We start from the raw sequence: 21,851 nt of genomic DNA, 5'->3' as shown, positions 1-21,851 counted from the left end.
GTGGCCTCCACGTGCCTGTATGACCTCCCTACAACGCCTGGGCATTCTCCTGATGAGGCTGAGTATTGTGTGTGGCCTCCACGTGCCTGTATGACCTCCCTACAACGCCTGGGCATGCTCCTGATGAGGCTGAGTATTGTGTGCGGCCTCCACGTGCCTGTATGACCTCCCTACAACGCCTGGGCATGCTCCTGATGAGGCTGAGTATTGTGTGCGGCCTCCACGTGCCTGTATGACCTCCCTACAAAGCCTGGGCATGCTCCTGATGAGGCTGAGTATTGTGTGCGGCCTCCACGTGCCTGTATGACCTCCCTACAACGCCTGTGCATGCTCCTGATGAGGCTGAGTATTGTGTGTGGCCTCCACGTGCCTATATGACCTCCCTACAACGCCTGGGCATGCTCCTGATGAGGCTGAGTATTGTGTGTGGCCTCCACGTGCCTATATGACCTCCCTACAACGCCTGGGCATGCTCCTGATGAGGCTGAGTATTGTGTGTGGCCTCCATGTGCCTGTATGACCTCCCTACAACGCCTGGGCATGCTCTTGATGAGGCTGAGTATTGTGTGTGGCCTCCACGTGCCTGTATGACCTCCCTACAACGCCTGGGCATGCTCCTGATGAGGCAGAGTATTGTGTGTGGCCTCCAAGTGCCTGTATGACCTCCCTACAACGCCTGGGCATGCTCCTGATGAGGCTGAGTATTGTGTGTGGCCTCCACGTGCCTATATGACTTCCCTACAACGCCTGGGCATGCTCCTGATGAGGCAGAGTATTGTGTGTGGCCTCCACGTGCCTGTATGACCTCCCTACAACGCCTGGGCATGCTCCTGATGAGGCTGAGTATTGTGTGTGGCCTCCACGTGCCTGTATGACCTCCCTACAACGCCTGGGCATGCTCCTGATGAGGCTGAGTATTGTGTGTGGCCTCCACGTGCCTGTATGACCTCACTACGCCTGGGCATGCTCCTGATGAGGCTGAGTATTGTGTGCGGCCTCCACGTGCCTGTATGACCTCCCTACAAAGCCTGGGCATGCTCCTGATGAGGCTGAGTATTGTGTGCGGCCTCCACGTGCCTGTATGACCTCCCTACAACACCTGGGCATGCTCCTGATGAGGCTGAGTATTGTGTGTGGCCTCCACGTGCCTGTATGACCTCCCTACAACGCCTGGGCATGCTCCTGATGAGGCTGAGTATTGTGTGTGGCCTCCACGTGCCTGTATGACCTCCCTACAAAGCCTGGGCATGCTCCTGATGAGGCTGAGTATTGTGTGCGGCCTCCACGTGCCTGTATGACCTCCCTACAACACCTGGGCATGCTCCTGATGAGGCTGAGTATTGTGTGTGGCCTCCACGTGCCTGTATGACCTCCCTACAACGCCTGGGCATGCTCCTGATGAGGCTGAGTATTGTGTGTGGCCTCCACGTGCCTGTATGACCTCCCTACAACGCCTGGGCATGCTCCTGATGAGGCTGAGTATTGTGTGTGGCCTCCACGTGCCTGTATGACCTCCCTACAACGCCTGGGCGTGCTCCTGATGAGGCTCAGTATTGTGTGTGGCCTCCACGTGCCTGTATGACCTCCCTACAACGCCTAGCCATGCTCCTGATAAGGCTGAGTATTGTGTGTGGCCTCCACGTGCCGGTATGACCTCCCTACAACGCCTGGGCATGCTCCTGATGAGGCTGAGTATTGTGTGTGGCCTCCACGTGCCTGTATGACCTCCCTACAACGCCTGGGCAGGCTCCTGATGAGGCTGAGTATTGTGTGTGGCCTCCACGTGCCTCTATGACCTCCCTACAACGCCTGGGCATGCTCCTGATGAGGCTGAGTATTGTGTGTGGCCTCCACGTGCCTGTATGACCTCCCTACAACGCCTGGGCATGCTCCTGATGAGGCAGAGTATTGTGTGTGGCCTCCACGTGCCAGTATGACCTCCCTACAACGCCTGGGCATGCTCCTGATGAGGCTGAGTATTGTGTGTGGCCTCCAAGTGCCTGTATGACCTCCCTACAACGCCTGGGCATGCTCCTGATGAGGCTGAGTATTGTGTGTGGCCTCCACGTGCCTGTATGACTTCCCTCCAACGCCTGGGCATGCTCCTGATGAGGCAGAGTATTGTGTGTGGCCTCCACGTGCCTGTATGACCTCCCTACAACGCCTGGGCATGCTCCTGATGAGGCTGAGTATTGTGTGTGGCCTCCACGTGCCTGTATGACCTCCCTACAACGCCTGGGCATGCTCCTGATGAGGCTGAGTATTGTGTGTGGCCTCCACGTGTCTGTATGACCTCCCTACAACGCCTGGGCATGCTCCTGATGAGGCTCAGTATTGTGTGTGGCCTCCACGTGCCTGTATGACCTCCCTACAACGCCTGGGCGTGCTCTTGATGAGGCTGAGTATTGTGTGCGGCCTCCACGTGCCTGTATGACCTCCCTACAACACCTGGGCCTGCTCCTGATGAGGCTGAGTATTGTGTGTGGCCTCCACGTGCCTGTATGACCTCCCTACAACGCCTGGGCGTGCTCCTGATGAGGCTCAGTATTGTGTGTGGCCTCCACGTGCCTGTATGACCTCCCTACAACGCCTAGCCATGCTCCTGATGAGGCTGAGTATTGTGTGTGGCCTCCACGTGCCGGTGTGACCTCCCTACAACGCCTGGGCATGGTCCTGATGAGGCTGAGTATTGTGTGTGGCCTCCACGTGCCTGTATGACCTCCCTACAACGCCTGGGCAGGCTCCTGATGAGGCTGAGTATTGTGTGTGGCCTCCACGTGCCTGTATGACCTCCCTACAACGCCTGGGCATGCTCCTGATGAGGCCGAGTATTGTGTGTGGCCTCCACGTGCCTGTATGACCTCCCTACAACGCCTGGGCATGCTCCTGATGAGGCAGAGTATTGTGTGTGGCCTCCACGTGCCAGTATGACCTCCCTACAACGCCTGGGCATGCATGCTCCTGATGAGGCAGAGTATTGTGTGTGGCCTCCAAGTGCCTGTATGACCTCCCTACAACGCCTGGGCATGCTCCTGATGAGGCTGAGTATTGTGTGTGGCCTCCACGTGCCTGTATGACCTCCCTACAACGCCTGGGCATGCTCCTGATGAGGCTGAGTATTGTGTGTGGCCTCCACGTGCCTGTATGACCTCCCTACAACGCCTGGGCATGCTCCTGATGAGGCTCAGTATTGTGTGTGGCCTCCACGTGCCTGTATGACCTCCCTACAATGCCTGGGCATGCTCCTGATGAGGCTCAGTATTGTGTGTGGCCTGCACGTGCGTGTATGACCTCCCTACAACGCCTGGGTATGCTCCTGATGAGGTTGCGGATGGTCTCCTGTGGGATCTTCTCTCAGACCTGGACTAAAGCATCCCCCAACTCCTGGACAGTCTGTGGTGGATGGAGTGAGACATGATGTCCCAGATGTGCTCAATCGGATTCAGGTCTGGGGAACGGGCGGCCAGTCCATAGCTTCAATGCCTTCATCTTGCAGGAACTGCTGACACACTCCAGCCACATGACGTCTGGCATTGTCCTGCATTAGGAGGAACCCAGGGCCAACCGCACTAGCATATGGTCTCACAAGAGGTCTGAGGATCTCATCTTGGTACCTAATGGCAGTCAGGCTACCTCTGGCGAGCACACGGAGGGCTGTGCGGCCCTCCAAAGAAATACCACCCCACACCATAACTGACCCACTGCCAAACCGGTCATGCTGAAGGATGTTGCAGGCAGCAGATCGCTCTCCACGGCGTCTCCAGACTCTGGCACGTCTGTCACATGTGCTCAGTGTGAACCTGCTTTCATCTGTGAAGAGCACAGGGCGCCAGTGGCCACTTTGCCAATCCTGGTGTTCTGTGGCAAATGCCAAGCGTCCAGCACGGTGATGGGCTGTGAGCACAACCCCCATCTGTGGACGTCGGGCCCTCATACCACCATCATGGCGTCGGTTTCTAACCGTTTGTGCAGACACATGCAGATTTGTGGCCTGCTGGAGGTCATTTTGCAGGGCTCTGGCAGTGCTCCTCCTGTTCCTCCTTGCATAAAGGCGGAGGTAGCGGTCCTGCTGCTGGGTTGTTGCCCTCCTACGGCCCCCTCCACGTCTCCTGGTAGCGCCTCCAGACTCTGGACACTACGCTGACAGACACAGCAAACCTTCTTGCCAAACAAGTAGATTAGAAAAACTCCAGTGGACCCATTATATATATATATATATATATATATATATATATATATATATATATATATATATATATACACACACATACATACACATACACAGTACAGACCAAAAGTTTGGACACACCTTCTCATTTAAAGATTTTTCTGTATTTTCATGACTATGAAAATTGTACATTCACACTGAAGGCATCAAAACTATGAATTAACACATGTGGAATTATATACTTAACAAAAAAGTGTGAAACAACTGAAAATATGTCTTATATTCTAGGTTCTTCAAAGTAGCCACTTTTGCTTTGATGACTGCTTTGCACACTCTTGGCATTCTCTTGATGAGCTTCAAGAGGTAGTCACCGGAAATGGTCTTCCAACAATCTTGAAGGAGTTCCCAGAGATGCTTAGCACTTGTTGGCCCTTTTGCCTTCACTCTGCGGTCCAGCTCACCCCAAACCATCTCGATTGGGTTCAGGTCTGGTGACTGTGGAGGCCAGGTCATCTGGCGTAGCACCCCATCACTCTCCTTCTTGGTCAGATATCCCTTACACAGCCTGGAGGTGTGTTTGGGGTCATTGTCCTGTTGAAAAATAAATGATGGTCCAACTAAACGCAAACCGGATGGAATAGCATGCCGCTGCAAGATGCTGTGGTAGCCATGCTGGTTCAGTATGCCTTCAATTTTGAATAAATCCTCAACAGTGTCACCAGCAAAGCCCCCCCCCCCCCCCCACCATCCCACCTCCTCCTCCATGCTTCACGGTGGGAACCAGGCATGTAGAGCCCATCCGTTCACCTTTTCTGCGTCGCACAAAGACACGGTGGTTGGAACCAAAGATCTCAAATTTGGACTCAGACCAAAGCACAGATTTCCACTGGTCTAATGTCCATTCCTTGTGTTCTTTAGCCCAAACAAGTCTCTTCTGCTTGTTGCCTGTCCTTAGCAGTGGTTTCCTAGCAGCTATTTTACCATGAAGGCCTGCTGCACAAAGTCTCCTCTTAACAGTTGTTGTAGAGATGTGTCTGCTGCTAGAACTCTGTGTGGCATTGACCTGGTCTCTAATCTGAGCTGCTGTTAACCTGCGATTTCTGAGGCTGGTGACTCGGATAAACTTATCCTCAGAAGTAGAGGTGACTCTTGGTCTTCCTTTCCTGGGGCGGTCCTCATGTGACCCAGTTTCTTTGTAGCGCTTGATGGTTTTTGCAACTGCACTTGGGGACACTTTCAAAGTTTTCCCAATTTTTCAGACTGACTGACCTTCATTTCTTAAAGTAATGATGGCCACTCGTTTTTCTTTACTTAGCTGCCTTTTTCTTGCCATAATACAAATTCTAACAGTCTATTCAGTAGGACTATCAGCTGTGTATCCACCAGACTTCTGCACAACACAACTGATGATCCGAACCCCATTTATAAGGCAAGAAATCCCACTTATTAAACCTGACAGGGCACACCTGTGAAGTGAAAACCATTTCCGGTGATTACCTCTTGAAGCTCATCAAGAGAATGCCAAGAGTGTGCAAAGCAGTCATCAAAGCAAAAGGTGGCTACTTTGAAGAACCTAGAATATAAGACATATTTTCAGTTGTTTCACACTTTTTTGTTAAGTATATAATTCCACATGTGGTAATTCATAGTTTTGATGCCTTCAGTGTGAATGGACAATTTTCATAGTCATAAAAAATACAGAAAAATCTTTAAATGAGGTGTGTCCAAACATTTGGTCTGTACTGTATATATATATATACACATACACACACATATTAGGTATTATATATACACACATGACATATTCAGTGTATATAGACACACACGTTACAGTTTCTCCTCCGGTTTCTGTTGTTGCGTTTGTTTTGCCGCCAGTCTCCTCGGCCGGACTGTACCATCTCCAGGATGGGGAGGGGGGGAGTCATTCCGCTTCCTTCCTCCTCGCAGCTCCGGCAGCAGCTCCGGCGTTCCCTGTTCCTCCGTTCTCCCCTGTAATCGTGTCTCCGCCATCCCGCCTCTTCCTGGTAGCGGCATCTCAGTCCCAGAGGGAAGCTCCTCCCCCACCACTTGCTCCCGTCCTCGTCGCCTCAGAAGGAGGAGACGCCCGCCATTTTGTCACCTGGCGGGAGACTGAGCGGCGAAACCGAATACCGGAGAGCGGCCTTGGTACACACAGAGGGCCCGGGGCGACACACGGGGCCCGAGGCCGCCTGCAGCCATGTACATCAAACAGGTGGGTCCCGGGCTGCGGCCTGCGGTTGTCGGTGTGTGACTCCCGGTGCGGCCTCTTCACGCGCGCTGGGACTTGTAGTCCTTCACATGCCACCTGATGGAGCGACTCCTCCCAGCGTGCACTGTGCCCTGACCTGCTGCGTGCTGCGACTTGTAGTCCTGCAGCTGTCAGCCCCCTGTGCATAAGTGCATGTAACCGGATCAAAGAAGTTCTGCAGCTTCTGAACGTGAGGAGCCAGAAAACCCGCACAGAGGCGATCTCACAGCTGAGGGCTCGTTACAGTGTATCGGTGCAGACAATGCTCAGTCCTGAGGGCTTGGTGCAGTAGGCAGCACATTGGTGGCTCAGTGGTTATAATGGTGGCTCAGTGGTCAGCACTATACTGTATATGGGGCAGCACATTGGTGGCTCAGTGGTCAGCACTATACTGTATATGGGGCAGCACATTGGTGGCTCAGTGGTCAGCACTATACTGTATATGGGGCAGCACATTGGTGGCTCAGTGGTCAGCACTAGAGATGAGCGGTGTTCGACTAGAACTGTTCGCCAATCTCAAATTCGAGCTGTTTTGGGCGGTGTTCGAGTTGTTCGACGAACCCGAACGATTTGCAAAAAATTCGGCTGTTCGAGGTTATGTTCGATAACTGTTCGTGCACCAAAAGCGTGTCCTGCATGTCTGGCGCTATTTAGAGCACCAATCATGCAGGGATTGTCTGCCACTCACTGTAATGCCACAGCCATGGTGGTTGTGGCATTACAGTGATTGCCCAAATCGATGGGAACAGTGCCAACAGTGAAACATGAAAAGCCGGCAATTCAGCAGCGGCGTACACCGGTACCCGACAATTTAGAACCGAAAGAATAGAGCTTCACACATAGATTAGATAGATATAAACATGTCAGCCACATATATACGAAGTACAGTGATAGTGTTGCTTACTGTACTTGTCATTTAGCGTAAAGGATTTATCAAAAAAAATAATAGTGTTTTCATGCACCGTCTCTTTAAAAAAGCCGGCCGGCAATTCAGCAGCGGTACCCGACAATTTATAACAGACAGAATAGAGCTTCACACATAGATTAGATAGATAGAAACATGTCAGTCACATATATATGAAGTACTGTGACAGTGCTGGTTACTGTACTTGTCATTTAGTATTAAAATAAAGGATTTATTATTAAAAAAATTGGCGTGGGGTTCCCCTTAATTTTAGGCTCTAGCGGAGGTTAAGCAGACGGCTGGGGCAGATGTTTGAAGCCTGGGAAGGGGGTAATACCCACGGAGCTTCCCAGACTACTAATATCAGCCCCCAGCTGAATACATAGCCTTTACTAGCTATTAAAATGGGGGACCCCCCCAAAAAAATTACGTGGGGTCCCCCCTAATTTAATAGCTAGCAAAGGCTAGGCAGACAGCTGGGGGCTGATATTAATAGCCCAGGAAGGGAGCCATGAATATTGGCCCCCTCCCAGGCTAGAAACACCAGCCGTCAGCCGCCCCAGAAATGGCGCATTCATAGGATGCGCCAATTCTGGCACTTAGCCTCGCTCTTCCACGCTGCCCTGGTGCGGTGGCAGGGGGTAATAGGGTTGGGGTTGATGTCAGCTTATAATGCCAGCTGACATCAAGCCCAGGTTAGTAATGGAGAGGCGTCTATAAGACACCCCCATTACTAACCCCATAGTCAAAGTTAAAAAAAACACAAACACCCAGAATAAAGTCCTTTAATTGAAATAAAGACACAATCCTTTATTGTTCTAAATTAAACCATACTTACCGTCACGCCCATTCCAGCTGAAGCCAACGATCTCCTGCAATAAAAGAAAAATAACAAAGCAACATCATCCTTACCTTTCCATGGTTCCCACGACAGCTTCAGCTCTGCTACATCGAGATGACAGGCTGGACCGCAGCAGAACGCTGCCATCCAGCCTCTCATCCCGCAGACACTGAGAAGCGCAGGCTTGCTTGCGCTGCTCAGCGTCTCTCTGTGACGACATCCAGATGAGCCGAGTTCATGTCCAATGAACTCGGCTCACCTCATGCACGTCACTGACAGCGTGGGAAAATTCTCACGCTGAAGCGGTGAGTGCAGGAGAATTCTCCCACGCTGTCAGTGACGTGCATAAGGTGAGCTCATGTCCAATGAACTCAGCTCACCTCCTGCACGTCACTGACAGCGTGGGAGAATTCTCCTGCACTCAGCGCTTCAGTGTGAGAATTCTCCCACGCTGAAGCGCTGAGTGCAGGAGAATTTTCCCACGCTGTCAGTGACGTGCGTAAGGTGAGCTCATGTCCAATGAACTCAGCTCACCTCCTGCACGTCACTGACAGCGTGGGAGAATTCTCCTGCACTCAGCGCTTCAGCGTGGGAGAATTCTCCCACGCTGAAGCGCTGAGTGCAGGAGAATTTTCCCACGCTGTCAGTGACGTGCATGAGGTGAGCCGAGTTCATTGGACATTAACTCGGCTCATCTGGATGCCCTCACAGAGAGACACTGTGGAGCGCAAGCAAGCCTGCGCTTCTCAGTGTCTGCGGGATGACAGGCTGGATGGCGGCGTTCTGCTGCGGTCCAGCCTGTCATCTCGATGTAGCAGAGCTGAAGCTGTCATGGGAACCATGGAAAGGTAAGGATGATGTTGCTTTATTATTTTTCTTTTATTTCAGGAGATCGTTGGCTTCAGCTGGAATGGGCGTGATGGTAAGTATGGTTTAATTTAGAACAATAAAGAATTGTGTGTTTATTTCAATTAAAGGACTTTTTTCTGGGTGTTGTGTTTTTTTTAAATACTTTACTAGAAATTCATGGTGGTCATGTCTAATATTGGCGTGACCCCATGAATTTCGGGCTTAGGGCCAGCTGATAATGCCAAGCTGGCCCTAACCCCTTTATTACCCAGTGAGCCACCGCATCAGGGCCCTGGATGAGTTGGGTACAGCGCCAGAAGATGGCGCTTCTATGAACGCGCCATTTTCCGGGGTGGCTGCGGACTGCAATTTGCAGCGGGGGTGGCCCAGAAAGCTTGGGCCTCCCTGCGCTGCGGATTCCAGCCCCCAGCTGCCTAGTTGTACCTGGCTGGACACAAAAACAGGGCGAAGCCCCACGTCAATTTTCTTTAAATTATTTCATGAAATAATTAAGAAAAAAAGGGCTTCCCTATATTGTTGTGTCCGGCCAGGTACAAATAGGCAGCTGGTGGTTGGGGGCAGCCCGTTCCTGCCTGCTGTACCTGGCTGGACACAAATATAGTGCGAAGCCCCACGTCAATTTTTTTTAAATTATTTCATGAATTTCCTGAAATAATTTAAAAAAATTGACGTGGGGCTTCGCACTATATTTGTGTCCAGCCAGGTACAGCAGGCAGGAACGGGCTGCCCCCATCCACCAGCTGCCTATTTGTACCTGGCCGGACACAACAATATAGGGAAGCCCTTTTTTTCTTAATTATTTCATGAATTTCATGAAATAATTAAAAAAAATTGAAGTGGGGCTTCGCACTATATTTGTGTCCAGCCAGGTACAGCAGGCAGGAACGGGCTGCCCCCATCCACCAGCTGCCTATTTGTACCTGGCCGGACACAACAATATAGGGAAGCCCTTTTTTTCTTAATTATTTCATGAATTTCATGAAATAATTAAAAAAAAAGTACGTGGGGCTTCGCCCTATTTTTGTGTCCTGCCAGGTACAACTAGGCAGCTGGGGGCTGGAATCTGCAGCGCAGGGAGACCCAAGCTTTCTGGGCCCCCCCCCCGCTACAAATTGCAGTCCGCAGCCACCCCGGAAAATGGCGCGTTCATAGAAGCGCCATCTTCTGGCGCTGTACCCAACTCATCCAGGGCCCTGGTGCGGTGGCTCACTGGGTAATAAAGGGGTTAGGGCCAGCTTGGTATTATCAGCTGGCCCCAAGCCCAAAATTCATGGGGTCACGCCAGTATTAGACATGACCGCCATGAATTTCTAGTAAAGTATTTAAAAAAAACACAACACCCAGAATAAAGTCCTTTAATTGAAATAAAGACACAATTCTTTATTGTTCTAAATTAAACCATACTTACCATCACACCCATTCCAGCTGAAGCCAACGATCTCCTGCAATAAAAGAAAAATAATAAACCAACCTCATCCTTACCTTTCCATGGTTCCCACGACAGCTTCAGCTCTGCTACATCGAGATGACTGGCTGCACCGCAGCAGAACGCTGCCATCCAGTCTGTCATCCCGCAGACACTGAGAAGCGCAGGCATGCTTGCGCTCCTCACTGTCTCGCTGTGACGGCATCCAGATGAGCCGAGGTCATGTCCAATGAACTCGGCTCACCTCATGCACGTCACTGACAGCGTGGGAAAATTCTCACGCTGAAGTGCTGAGTGCAGGAGAATTCTCCCACGCTGTCAGTGATGTGCATGAGGTGAGCTCATGTCCAATGAACTCAGCTCACCTCCTGCACGTCACTGACAGCGTGGGAAAATTCTCCTGCAATCAGCGCTTCAGCGTGAGAATTTTCCCACGCTGTCAGTGACGTGCATGAGGTGAGCCGAGTTCATTGGACATGAACTCGGCTCATCTGGATGTCGTCACAGAGAGACGCTGAGCAGCGCAAGCAAGCCTGCGCTTCTCAGTGTCTGCGGGATGACAGGCTGGATGGCAGCGTTCTGCTGCGGTCCAGCCTGTCATCTCGATGTAGCAGAGCTGAAGCTGTCGTGGGAACCATGGAAAGGTAAGGATGAGGTTGCTTTATTATTTTTCTTTTATTGCAGGAGATCGTTGGCTTCAGCTGGAATGGGCGTGATGGTAAGTATGGTTTAATTTAGAACAATAAAGGATTGTGTCTTTATTTCAATTAAAGGACTTTATTCTGGGTGTTTGTGTTTTTTTTAACTTTGACTATGGGGTTAGTAATGGGGGTGTCTTATAGACGCCTCTCCATTACTAACCTGGGCTTGATGTCAGCTGGCATTATAAGCTGACATCAACCCCAACCCTATTACCCCCTGCCACCGCACCAGGGCAGCGTGGAAGAGCGAGGCTAAGTGCCAGAATTGGCGCATCCTATGAATGCGCCATTTCTGGGGCGGCTGACGGCTGGTGTTTCTAGCCTGGGAGGGGGCCAATATTCATGGCTCCCTTCCTGGGCTATTAATATCAGCCCCCAGCTGTCTGCCTAGCCTTTGCTAGCTATTAAATTAGGGGGGACCCCACGTCATTTTTTTTGGGGGGTCCCCCATTTTAATAGCTAGTAAAGGCTATGTATTCAGCTGGGGGCTGATATTAGTAGCCTGGGAAGCTCCGTGGGTATTACCCCCTTCCCAGGCTTCAAACATCTGCCCCAGCCGTCTGCTTAACCTCCGCTAGAGCCTAAAATTAAGGGGAACCCCACGCCAATTTTTTTAATAATAAATCCTTTATTTTAATACTAAATGACAAGTACAGTAACCAACACTATCACTGTACTTCATATATATGTGACTGACATGTTTCTATCTATCTAATCTATGTGTGAAGCTCTATTCTTTCTGTTCTAAATTGTCGGGTACCGCTGCTGAATTGCCGGCCGGCTTTTTTAAAGAGACGGTGCATGAAAACACTATTATTTTTTTAAATAAATCCTTTACACTAAATGACAAGTACAGTAAGCAACACTATCACTGTACTTCATATATATGTGACTGACATGTTTCTATCTATCTAATCTATGTGTGAAGCTCTATTCCTTCTTGTCTAAATTGTCGGGTACCGGTGTATGCCGCTGCTGAATTTGCCGGCCGGCTTTTTTAAAGAGAGTGTCTTCTGAGCAGTTTGTCAGCTTTTGGACACCTTTGCAGGTGTTTTCTATGTGTTTTTGTTTGCCTGCCATTGGTTTTAACGGTGTTCGACGGTGTTCTAAGGTGTTCGACGAACAGTTCCTCGAACATCCCGGTGTTCGACGAACCGAACCGAACCCGAACACTACGGGGGTGGCTCAACACTAGTCAGCACTATACTGTATATGGGGCAGCACATTGGTGGCTCAGTGGTCAGCACTATACTGTATATGGGGCAGCACGGTGGTTAGTGGTTTACTTTCCTATTGCGGACTCCCGGGGCGACCATAGCGGGGTATCGTCTGATCCCTGTCACTTTACTGTTGCAGACCCCCGGGGTGACTATAGCGAGGTCTCGTCTGATCCCTGTCACTTTATTGTTGCGGACCCCCGGGGCGACTATAGCGAGGTCTCGTCTGATCCCTGTCACTTTATTGTTGCGGACCCCCGTGGCGACTATAGCGAGGTCTCGTCTGATCCCTGTCACTTTATTGTTGCGGACCCCCGAGGCGACTATAGCGAGGTCTCGTCTGATCCCTGTCACTTTACTGTTGTGGACCCCCGGGGCGATCATAGCGGGGTCTCATCTCATCCCAGTCACTTTACTATTGCGGACCCCCGGGACTACCATAGTGGGCTCTCGTCTGATCCCTGTCGGTTCCTGTTGACCCCCAGGGGTCTACAGTCCGGCCAGCGCTCAGTACACAGGGTCGTACAGACACAACTGTCATCTGTTCACTGACAGCAAGCAGAGCGCCTGAAAACCAAGGACAACTTGTTGCCCGGCGGTCAGGTGTTTGGCGCCACGTTACATCTGCAGTTTTTACTCCTCTGCAATTGGAGTGAGAATTACGACAGTGACCCTTCCAAGAAAAAAAAATAAATAAACATTCGGTATTACTGCATTCATTAAAATTTGTTTTGTGAAACTATAAAATTAAATAATAAATAACCCATATGGTAAGTGGTGTAAAGAGAAAAAAAAAAAGATAATTTCCATTTCCCCGTCTGCACACCTCTATGAAAAAATGTAAGAAAAAGCCGCGTGTTCACCAAAATGGCAGCACCAAGGCTGGGGTGACACGTGCCGCGCAGCCAGAAACCTCTGCGCTACTTGGCGGCCACTTGCTGTCGCGCGACTATTTTTGAGCTGTAAATAAAACCGTTGCATAAAAGTCGCATATTGTGTGCAATATTCACCCCATAAAGTCAGTACTTTGTAGAGCCTCCTTTTGCAGCAATAACAGCTGCAAGTCGCTTTGGATAAGTCTCTGAGCTTTCCACATCTCGCCACTGGGATTTTTGCCTATTCCTCAAGGCTAAACTCCAGATCCTTCAAGTTAGATGGTTTCCTCTGGTGAACAGCAATTTTAAAGTCGGACCACAGATTCTCCATTAGATTAAGGTCTGGGCTGTGACTTGGCCACTCTAAAACATTTGCACATTTTCCCTTTAAACCACTCCAGTGTTGTGCTAGCAGTATGCTTTGGGTCATTGTTTTGGAAGGTGAAGCTCCGTCCCGGTCTCAAATCACTGACAGACTGAAACAGGTTTTGCTGAAGAATATCCCTGTATTTCGCACCATCCATCTTCCCCCTCAACTCGAACCATTTTCCCCGTCCATCCTGAGGAAAAACATCCCCACAGCAAGATGCTGCCACCACCTTGTTTCACTGTGGGGATGGTGTTCTTGAGATGATGAGCTGTGTTGGTTTGGCACCAGACATAACTGAAAATTGACATGGTAAATGCTATTTGATCCCATAAATTTAATTTAAGCCTATATTTTTCTCACTTTCCCAACTTAATCTATTAAGTGCTGATGCATCACGCATGAATCGGATTCCAAAAATATTTAAACCCAGGTTGTAATGTAACAAAATAGGTAAAAAGCCAAGGCGAGTGCGATGAGACGCATGTGGAAAGTGCTCTGGTCGATGCTTTTCACAGAGCATATGAGGGGAAAAATCACAATATGTTTAACAGACAAGAACTTTGCTGATGAGTGCACAGAGCGGTATTTTTTTCTGACGTAGCTAACGTGACAATGTCCGTTTTCGTACGACCATAGCCTAAAATTGAGTCCTCGCTGAGAGGGAGCGCTGCGGATTCTCCCTCTGGAGTTTCCAGGCAGCAGATCGGCAGCTCGTTACAGTCGCTCCTTTGTGGACGAGACTTTATCAAATCTCATCCACTCTGTACAACATCGGCATCTTATATTGAGCTGCAGTGCGGCTCGTCCGTCTGTGACGTCAGTTTATGCTGCAGATTTCCAGGGGTCCCAGACTTTCCACCTTAGAGGGGTCTGAGGGGGGACGGTGTTTGTGACAGTGCTTATTGATAAGCGATTATCTGTTTTCTTCTCCCAGGTGATCATCCAGGGCTTCCGCAGCTACAGAGATCAGACCATCGTGGACCCTTTTAGTTCGAAGCACAACGTGATTGGTAAGTCATTGTAAAGAGCCATTCACAAGGGCTGAGAATCTGGAAGTACGCTCGGTACCGTAACCAACAGAAAAAATGCTTGTTAGTTGGCTGATTGGGTCTTTCACATTGGCCATAAAGTCATCGTTGAAAGCAGCACCTCCCCTGATACACGGAGCAATGTGCTGCCAGGAACAAGCTTGCTGTATGGGAACAGAACGACACCGGGGGCCATACTGCTCGGTCCACCCATGTAAACGGGGCCATAAATGATAACCAAGCGGCAGTCGCTGCTCATCTCTGGGCAGAAATCATTCGATAGGTCCGAACACGGCAAAAAGTCATGGCTGGATCAGAGGCGCGCCGGCCCGCCATACCGTACGATGTTCGGACCCCTCTCCGCTGCTGTGCAGTAACTAATGTCTGATCTGATTATTCTTTTATTTCAGTGGGAAGAAATGGATCCGGAAAAAGTAACTTTTTCTACGGTGAGTTCTGCCGCTCCTGTAGTTCGCTGTGCAGGTTTATGTTTAGGGATACTTGCTGTAAATGGAGATTTCATGGATGCAGAGATGATCGATCATCAGGTATATTACTGTTTGGCACACTGAATAGTATTAACCCCTTATTGACTGCATCCTGTTCTCTCACTATTCACGATCACATGATTGCCAGACCCACTGTCATGTGACGTGGCTGCGGGGTTTAACAAATGTCGGGTGATATCCAAGGGAGATGTTAAGGCAGATTTCTAATAATCTGAGTGGGAGTGAAATATTTTACACCTGAAAAAAAATATATATATATATATTAACAAAATGTTAACCTGTTTACTATGGAAATACATTTCCATTCATCACTCACCATGCTTCCAGACCACTGAGCTCTCAGTCCAGAGTTGTGATCGGCACCAGTTACAGTTTGCAGTCGGCGCTGTGTCCTCGTGTGACCGGGGTCGGCTCTGGTTGTGTTACTGACCTGCTTTCTTGTCTTACAGCCATTCAGTTTGTACTCAGTGATGAGTTCAGTCACCTGCGCCCGGAGCAGCGTCTGGCTCTCCTACACGTGAGTAAATCTGATTTCTCTTACTGTATTGACCTGCGAGGCTGAGTTTACACATCAGACGGCTGTCGGCCGACTCGCGTACACAGGAGAGCTCGTTCAGCCGGGCAATCATTTTCCCTTTGAGAGAGTCACTGCCAGACGTGTCTTATCTCCGGTAGAAATAACGGATCAGTCCGAAATTTGGCATGCCAGATTGATAATTTACTTTGAATTTCAAATGTACCTATTGTTCTCTGTTATCAGCCAGTCCAGGCTGCAGTTTACTTCCAAGGAGTTGAGTGACGGGAGGTGCGGCAGACTTCGTCACATAACTTCTGCTACGTAACAACCCCATTCCTTTTATTCTGGTTTTTGGGAAGAACACATTTCTCTTTCGTCTTTCAGGAGGGAACGGGCCCCCGAGTCATCTCTGCCTTTGTGGAAATCATATTTGACAACTCTGACAACCGTCTGCCGGTGAGATATTACACATGTATAGGTATGCTCCATCTACCGCTCTCCCAGGGTGGAGTTCTTTCATTAATTACATTTTATCTTTTACTAGATTGATAAGGAGGAGGTTTCCCTCCGAAGAGTTATTGGGGCCAAAAAGGATCAGTATTTCCTAGACAAGAAAATGGTGACGTAAGTGTTGACGGCGAATCGCACCTGAAGTCGTAGACCTAGAGAGCAGCCATGTTATGTCCCCGCTGCTAAGTAAAATAGAAAAGCGATTATTGTGCGGGCTGCTGCTTTATATACCTGGATGTGCACCCTAACGTTACTTTATATTGAAAGACACCCTCATTGTAAGTAAAGAGGTTTCCAAGTGGATAAAATGGTATAAAATGACAACAGAACTCACGCTCTCCTGATAGATCAGTTGCCGCTATGGTGGTCCTTGCCGATCTTTGTTTTCCTTGTTGGCCTTGTGCCGTACACTTCTATATATATATATATATATATATATATATATATATATATATATATATATATATATATATATATATATATATATATATATATATATATATATATATATATATATAATTTTCTTCATTTACTCAATTTCTCCTGATTTTGGAAAACCTCTTTAATGTATAAACAAAGTCTGTGGGAATGCTTGCAGCCCTCAGGCATCTGTCCTCTCATCTCGGGGCGATCATGCTTTCAGTATATGAGGATAAGGAAGACCAGAAGCAAAGATTATACAATTCCGAGCTTGTGAATAATGACAGGAACTTTTTAGAGACCTGATATAATTTATATATTTTATTTATAATTTGTTTTTCTAGTAAGAATGATGTTATGAATCTGCTGGAAAGTGCTGGATTTTCTCGCAGCAATCCATATTACATCGTAAAACAGGGCAAGGTACGGTCGGTCTATATAACGACGTATAACACGTACAAAGCATAAATTGTGCATTATTGCTACGTCTGAAAATACACTGACGTTAATTTTATGTTTTATAAATCTTACATTTGCACTCATAGATTAACCAAATGGCCACTGCCCCAGATTCCCAAAGGTTGAAACTGCTCCGTGAAGTGGCCGGGACCAGGGTATACGATGAGCGGAAGGAAGAAAGTATCTCCCTAATGAAGGAAACCGGTTGGTGATGTTTCTCTGCCCGGTCTCATCTCTGTGGATGGTGACTGCTGCCCCGTTACATGTTCTGGTTCCTTTCAGAGGGTAAACGAGAGAAGATTAACGAGCTGCTGAAGTACATTGAGGAGCGGCTGCACACTCTGGAGGAGGAGAAGGAGGAGCTGGCGCAGTACCAGAAGTGGGATAAGATGCGGAGAGCCCTGGAGTACACCATCTACAACCAGGAGCTGAACGAGACCCGCGCCAAGCTGGATGAGGCAAGTGGCCACCCTGCCCATGTCTGAAATCCATGGAATCTGGGATCCAATTTTAGGGGAAACAAGACTCCTTGAGGTGCATACCCAAATCTTCATTTGTTGGGAGCAACTAACATTGTTTTTTTTTTGTTTTTTTTTAGCTTTCATCAAAAAGAGAGACAAGTGGTGAAAAATCAAGACAGCTGAGAGATGCCCAACAGGATGCCAGAGATAAAATGGAGGTGAGCAGCACTAACCAGTTCTGTCATTGCTGATATTTGGTGTGATTCAATATTCCCTCACCTCCACCATCCCCGTAAGATCCTCCTCATTGATTGACGGACTGATGGCTGTTCCCGAGCACTCACTCCAAGCTTTGCTCAATATTACTGCCACAGGGGTAACAAAAAGTAAAAGATGTACATGAACTGTCCATGAAATGCACAGAACTCATGTTATGTTTTTTTTTGCCTCCTTTCTATAGGATATTGAACGTCAAGTGCGAGAATTAAAATCAAAGATCTCTGCAATGAAAGAAGAGAAGGAGCAGCTGAGCACCGAAAGACAAGAGCAGATAAAGCAAAGGACCAAACTGGAGCTGAAAGCCAAGGACTTGCAGGATGAACTGGCGGGCAACAGCGAGCAGAGGGTAAGTCTGCAGCAAACAAGGGGGCAGTGGCCTTGTCCGCCAATGCGGTCCCTTCAGGGCGACTGCGCAGGGGCTCATGAACTAATGGGACATTGACTAACATGAACTTTTTCTCCATTTAAGAAACGTCTTTTGAAAGAAAGGCTGAAATTACTGGAGAAGATTGAGGAAAAACAGAAAGAGCTGGCGGAGACCGAACCCAAGTTCTCCAGTGTTAAACAGAAAGAAGAAAGTGGCATTGCAAGGTGTGTATGAATGGGGGCAGTAAAGCTGAACATGCCAAGGCCTGGAACGTCCCTGCAGATCTCGGCCGTAATATCCATATACATTATTGAATGGAAAAGCAATTTGGTGATGCAGATTCCCAAGATTTAAAATGTTCCCCATCCATAGAGCAAATGGGGGCTGTAGAGCCCTATCTGATTGGGTAAAGGTTGGGGTCTATGATGCTGCCATATAAGGCTATGTGCACACGAAGCAATTTTAATGCTTTTTTGCGGCGTATTTTCGCTGCGAAAACGCATTGAAATCGCTTGTAATAGGTCTGCCATTTACTGCAATGCAAATCCGCATGTGCTGTGCACATCATGCGGAAATTTCCGCTGCGAATTCGCATTGCGGTAAAACCCGCAGCAAGACCAATTCTACTGCAATTTCGCCACCATTGACTTGCATTGGATCGCATAAGATCCGCATGACTACTTGTAGTTATGCGATTAATGAGCGGATCGTACCCGGGTCTGGAGAAGAGGAGACTCCTCCAGACCCGTGTACCATAGTACCTGTAATTAAAAAAAGAATTTAAAATAAAAAATAACCTTATACTCACCTTCTGATGGCACCCGCTCTGCTCCCGGCGTCGCTGCTGGCTCCGTGGCGGGTACCGGTAATGTAAAAGGACCTTCCATGACGTCAGCGGTCATGTGACAGGTCACGCGGTCATGCCCTTTAATTACTGAAGAGCACAATAATTACATAGAACTCTGTTACCGATATCAAAGTAGAAAGTCTAAATTGCACGATTTCTATTTGCCTGTGATGTGATTCAGTTGTTCGTGCTTTTTATCAGTTTGATACATCTTTTGTCAGCTGTGTTTTATTTTCGCAGGGTGGATTTGATTTAAATCTAACTGATTTAAATCACGATTTAAATCATGATTTAAATCACTAGTCAGTAAGGCTTGATTTAAATCAGTGATTTAAATCAAAGTTTCTACCTAAACTAGTTCTTGCTACTTTAACATGCAAGTAGATGAAGATTTTTAGAATCACTTTTTATATTACTTTTTTCTCCCCAGTTTAATGGGTTAATCATTCATATTTGGACACCACTGTTCTGTTGTACTTAGGAAGGAGAAAAATAATCCTGACCTTAATAACAATTTAAATAGATTTATTCAACTGAAACAATAACAACATTACAGCATAAGTTATTTGCTTAAACAAACATCCATGTTTGTTAACCAATTTGGCTAAACAAAATATATATATATTTTAAGAAACTTAGACTGTCAGCCCAGCCGACACATGAAAAACTTAAATACTACTGTCCCTGCTGTCCTCTGTAGCTCACTCGTTGTCATCTTCATCATCATCATCTTCTTCTTTGTTCCTATTCATAATCTGGAAAAGAAAAACAAGCTTTCCTGCTTTATTGGGTCCCAACCGATTTCTCAATTTAGAATGAATGAGTCCAAAGGAAGAGAATATTCTTTCAATGCCTGCAAAAGAAGCTACTGCTGTTAAAAGTGAAATCATTACTTGAACAGTCTCTAAATCCAAGCGCTTAAGTGACTTCCACCAGTTTACTGGTGTGACCTTCCTTAAAATATCTTCAGCAAACATATATTTCTTGAATGGTTCCCCCTTAGCTCTGAAGTTTATTATAGTTGGCATTAAAGATGGATGATTGCTGGATACCCATGTCATAGCTAACTCCTCTTCCTCAGCACTTAGGTTTTGACCCTGATATTGGATATTGACAATATTTGCCAAAAAATGAGCTGGTGTCAGTGCTTGTCCCATTCGTTTGTTTACTGCTTGTAATTTAATTCTGTCCATGTGTAGTTCTGTTTTTAAGTGTTCACTCAGTTCCTTCCAAATTTCAACAGCATCCGCAATAAAACAGCTATTTTTCTGTATTTTGTTTAAAGCTTGAGAGATGGGTTTCAGGAAGCTCAGCATATGTTCAACATTTCTCTTAAGCCCAATGTTGAGGATTTTGGCCGTGACAGTGCCATCTATTTTATCTCGATTTTCTTCACAAAGTGTCATCAGAATAGGCCAGTTTTTGATATACTGCTCAAAACAGTCCACCACAGAGTTCCATCTAACATCTTGTGGGAGCGTTAGCTTGGTTCCACCCATCCTTTTCAGAGCTGCTGCAGCAAAATGATTATTACGGAAGTATTTAGCAATTTCAACAACATTAGCCTTTATTTCTGGAACACTTAAGTCTTTGGCTAAGAGGTGCAGCAAATGAGCACTGCAACCATATGTTATTAGCAGCTTTGTATTCCCTCCCTGCTCTTCTAAATTTCTTCTCATCTTGGATACGTTTGCAGCATTGTCAGTGACCAAACTGCGTACTAGACATTTGAATTTTTGTTCACATGTTGTTATAGCTTTTACTGCCACTTCTTGTAAGTATTCTGCTGTGTGTGCATTTCCTGACGTATCAGTTGTTTGTGCAAGGAAGACTTTACCTTCTTCTGTTGTTATACAAGCACATACAATAGGATCATTGTGGACATTACTCCACCCATCAATACTTAGGTTAACAATTTTACCCTCCAGAGCTGTTGCACATTGCTCCATTTCTCTGTCATACACTTGATCCAGCAGTTTCCCTGCAACATCAGCTCTGCTGGGTGGACTGTATCCTGGTCTCAGTGACTGAACCATATTAATGAAATGTGGGTTCTCAGTCAGACGGAAAGAAGAGTTCATTGATGAAAAAATTGCCCAGTTTATTTATGCAATCAACTCTTTTTCTAATCTGCTAGTTCTTATCACAAACCTATCTCTGGTGGTTCCAGGAGGTAAAGGTTTTTTCTTCCTTTTGGGTGATGGTGATATGTGGCTGTGGGTGTCTGATGATGATGATGCTGCTGCTAATGAAGCACTATCCTGGATGGATAACTCTGAAACTGTAGAACAGGATGATGGTGATCTTGGAGGTGGATAGTTTCCAGAATCCATGAATTCCCGTAAACAAAAAAAGTCAATGCTGTTATTTTATTGTTTATACAATTTCTGCTTATTGTACACAACACATCACTGCCCCTGCCCCAAAAGGAATATTTGTTTTTCTTCATAACTGTACCAAATGACAGTAACATGCAGTAATAATAAGAAATATAATTTTTCTCACACATGACAGTTCAGTCTTTAGAAATAGGATTCAATAAAAATGTTTACCAACAGATCCTGCCTGTTCAGAAGTGTTTCTTTGGTCATCTTCATCACCGCACTTCTCATGATGTTGCCTCATTCGCGCCACCAGGCCTTGCATCTCTTTCTTGCATCGTTTGCATTTTGCACGCATGCCTGCCTTACCGATAGGCGAAGGAGCTTCATTAAAATATTCCCAAACTGGGTCTCTTTTACGGCCTGCTGCCATTATAAGGAAAGAATGTAATAAACCTCAGATCGTACACACAAACAGATCCAGACTTGTCT

General features: G+C 47.4%; 1 protein-coding gene across 1 annotated transcript in view; it reads left to right on the top strand.

Annotated features, from left to right (window-relative positions):
* Window positions 1-6,201: 6,201 nt before the first annotated feature.
* SMC3 (structural maintenance of chromosomes 3) overlaps window positions 6,202-21,851 on the top strand; it is a 44,811-nt gene continuing 29,161 nt past the window's right edge. Inside the window, exons 1-12 of the mRNA XM_073684739.1 lie at window positions 6,202-6,401; window positions 14,576-14,651; window positions 15,080-15,118; window positions 15,628-15,695; window positions 16,080-16,151; window positions 16,240-16,319; window positions 16,970-17,048; window positions 17,171-17,288; window positions 17,367-17,542; window positions 17,683-17,763; window positions 18,006-18,170; window positions 18,294-18,415. Coding sequence (XP_073540840.1) covers window positions 6,387-6,401; window positions 14,576-14,651; window positions 15,080-15,118; window positions 15,628-15,695; window positions 16,080-16,151; window positions 16,240-16,319; window positions 16,970-17,048; window positions 17,171-17,288; window positions 17,367-17,542; window positions 17,683-17,763; window positions 18,006-18,170; window positions 18,294-18,415 — 1,091 coding nt within the window. The 5' untranslated portion in view covers window positions 6,202-6,386. The remainder of the gene's footprint in view (window positions 6,402-14,575; window positions 14,652-15,079; window positions 15,119-15,627; window positions 15,696-16,079; window positions 16,152-16,239; window positions 16,320-16,969; window positions 17,049-17,170; window positions 17,289-17,366; window positions 17,543-17,682; window positions 17,764-18,005; window positions 18,171-18,293; window positions 18,416-21,851) is intronic.

The sequence above is a fragment of the Phyllobates terribilis genome, unplaced genomic scaffold (genome assembly GCF_046119375.1).
Source record: "Phyllobates terribilis strain yellow unplaced genomic scaffold, ASM4611937v1 Scaffold_5__5_contigs__length_657084704, whole genome shotgun sequence".
Classification (NCBI taxonomy): Eukaryota; Metazoa; Chordata; class Amphibia; order Anura; family Dendrobatidae; genus Phyllobates; species Phyllobates terribilis.
This window is presented reverse-complemented; position numbering and strand designations above follow the sequence as displayed.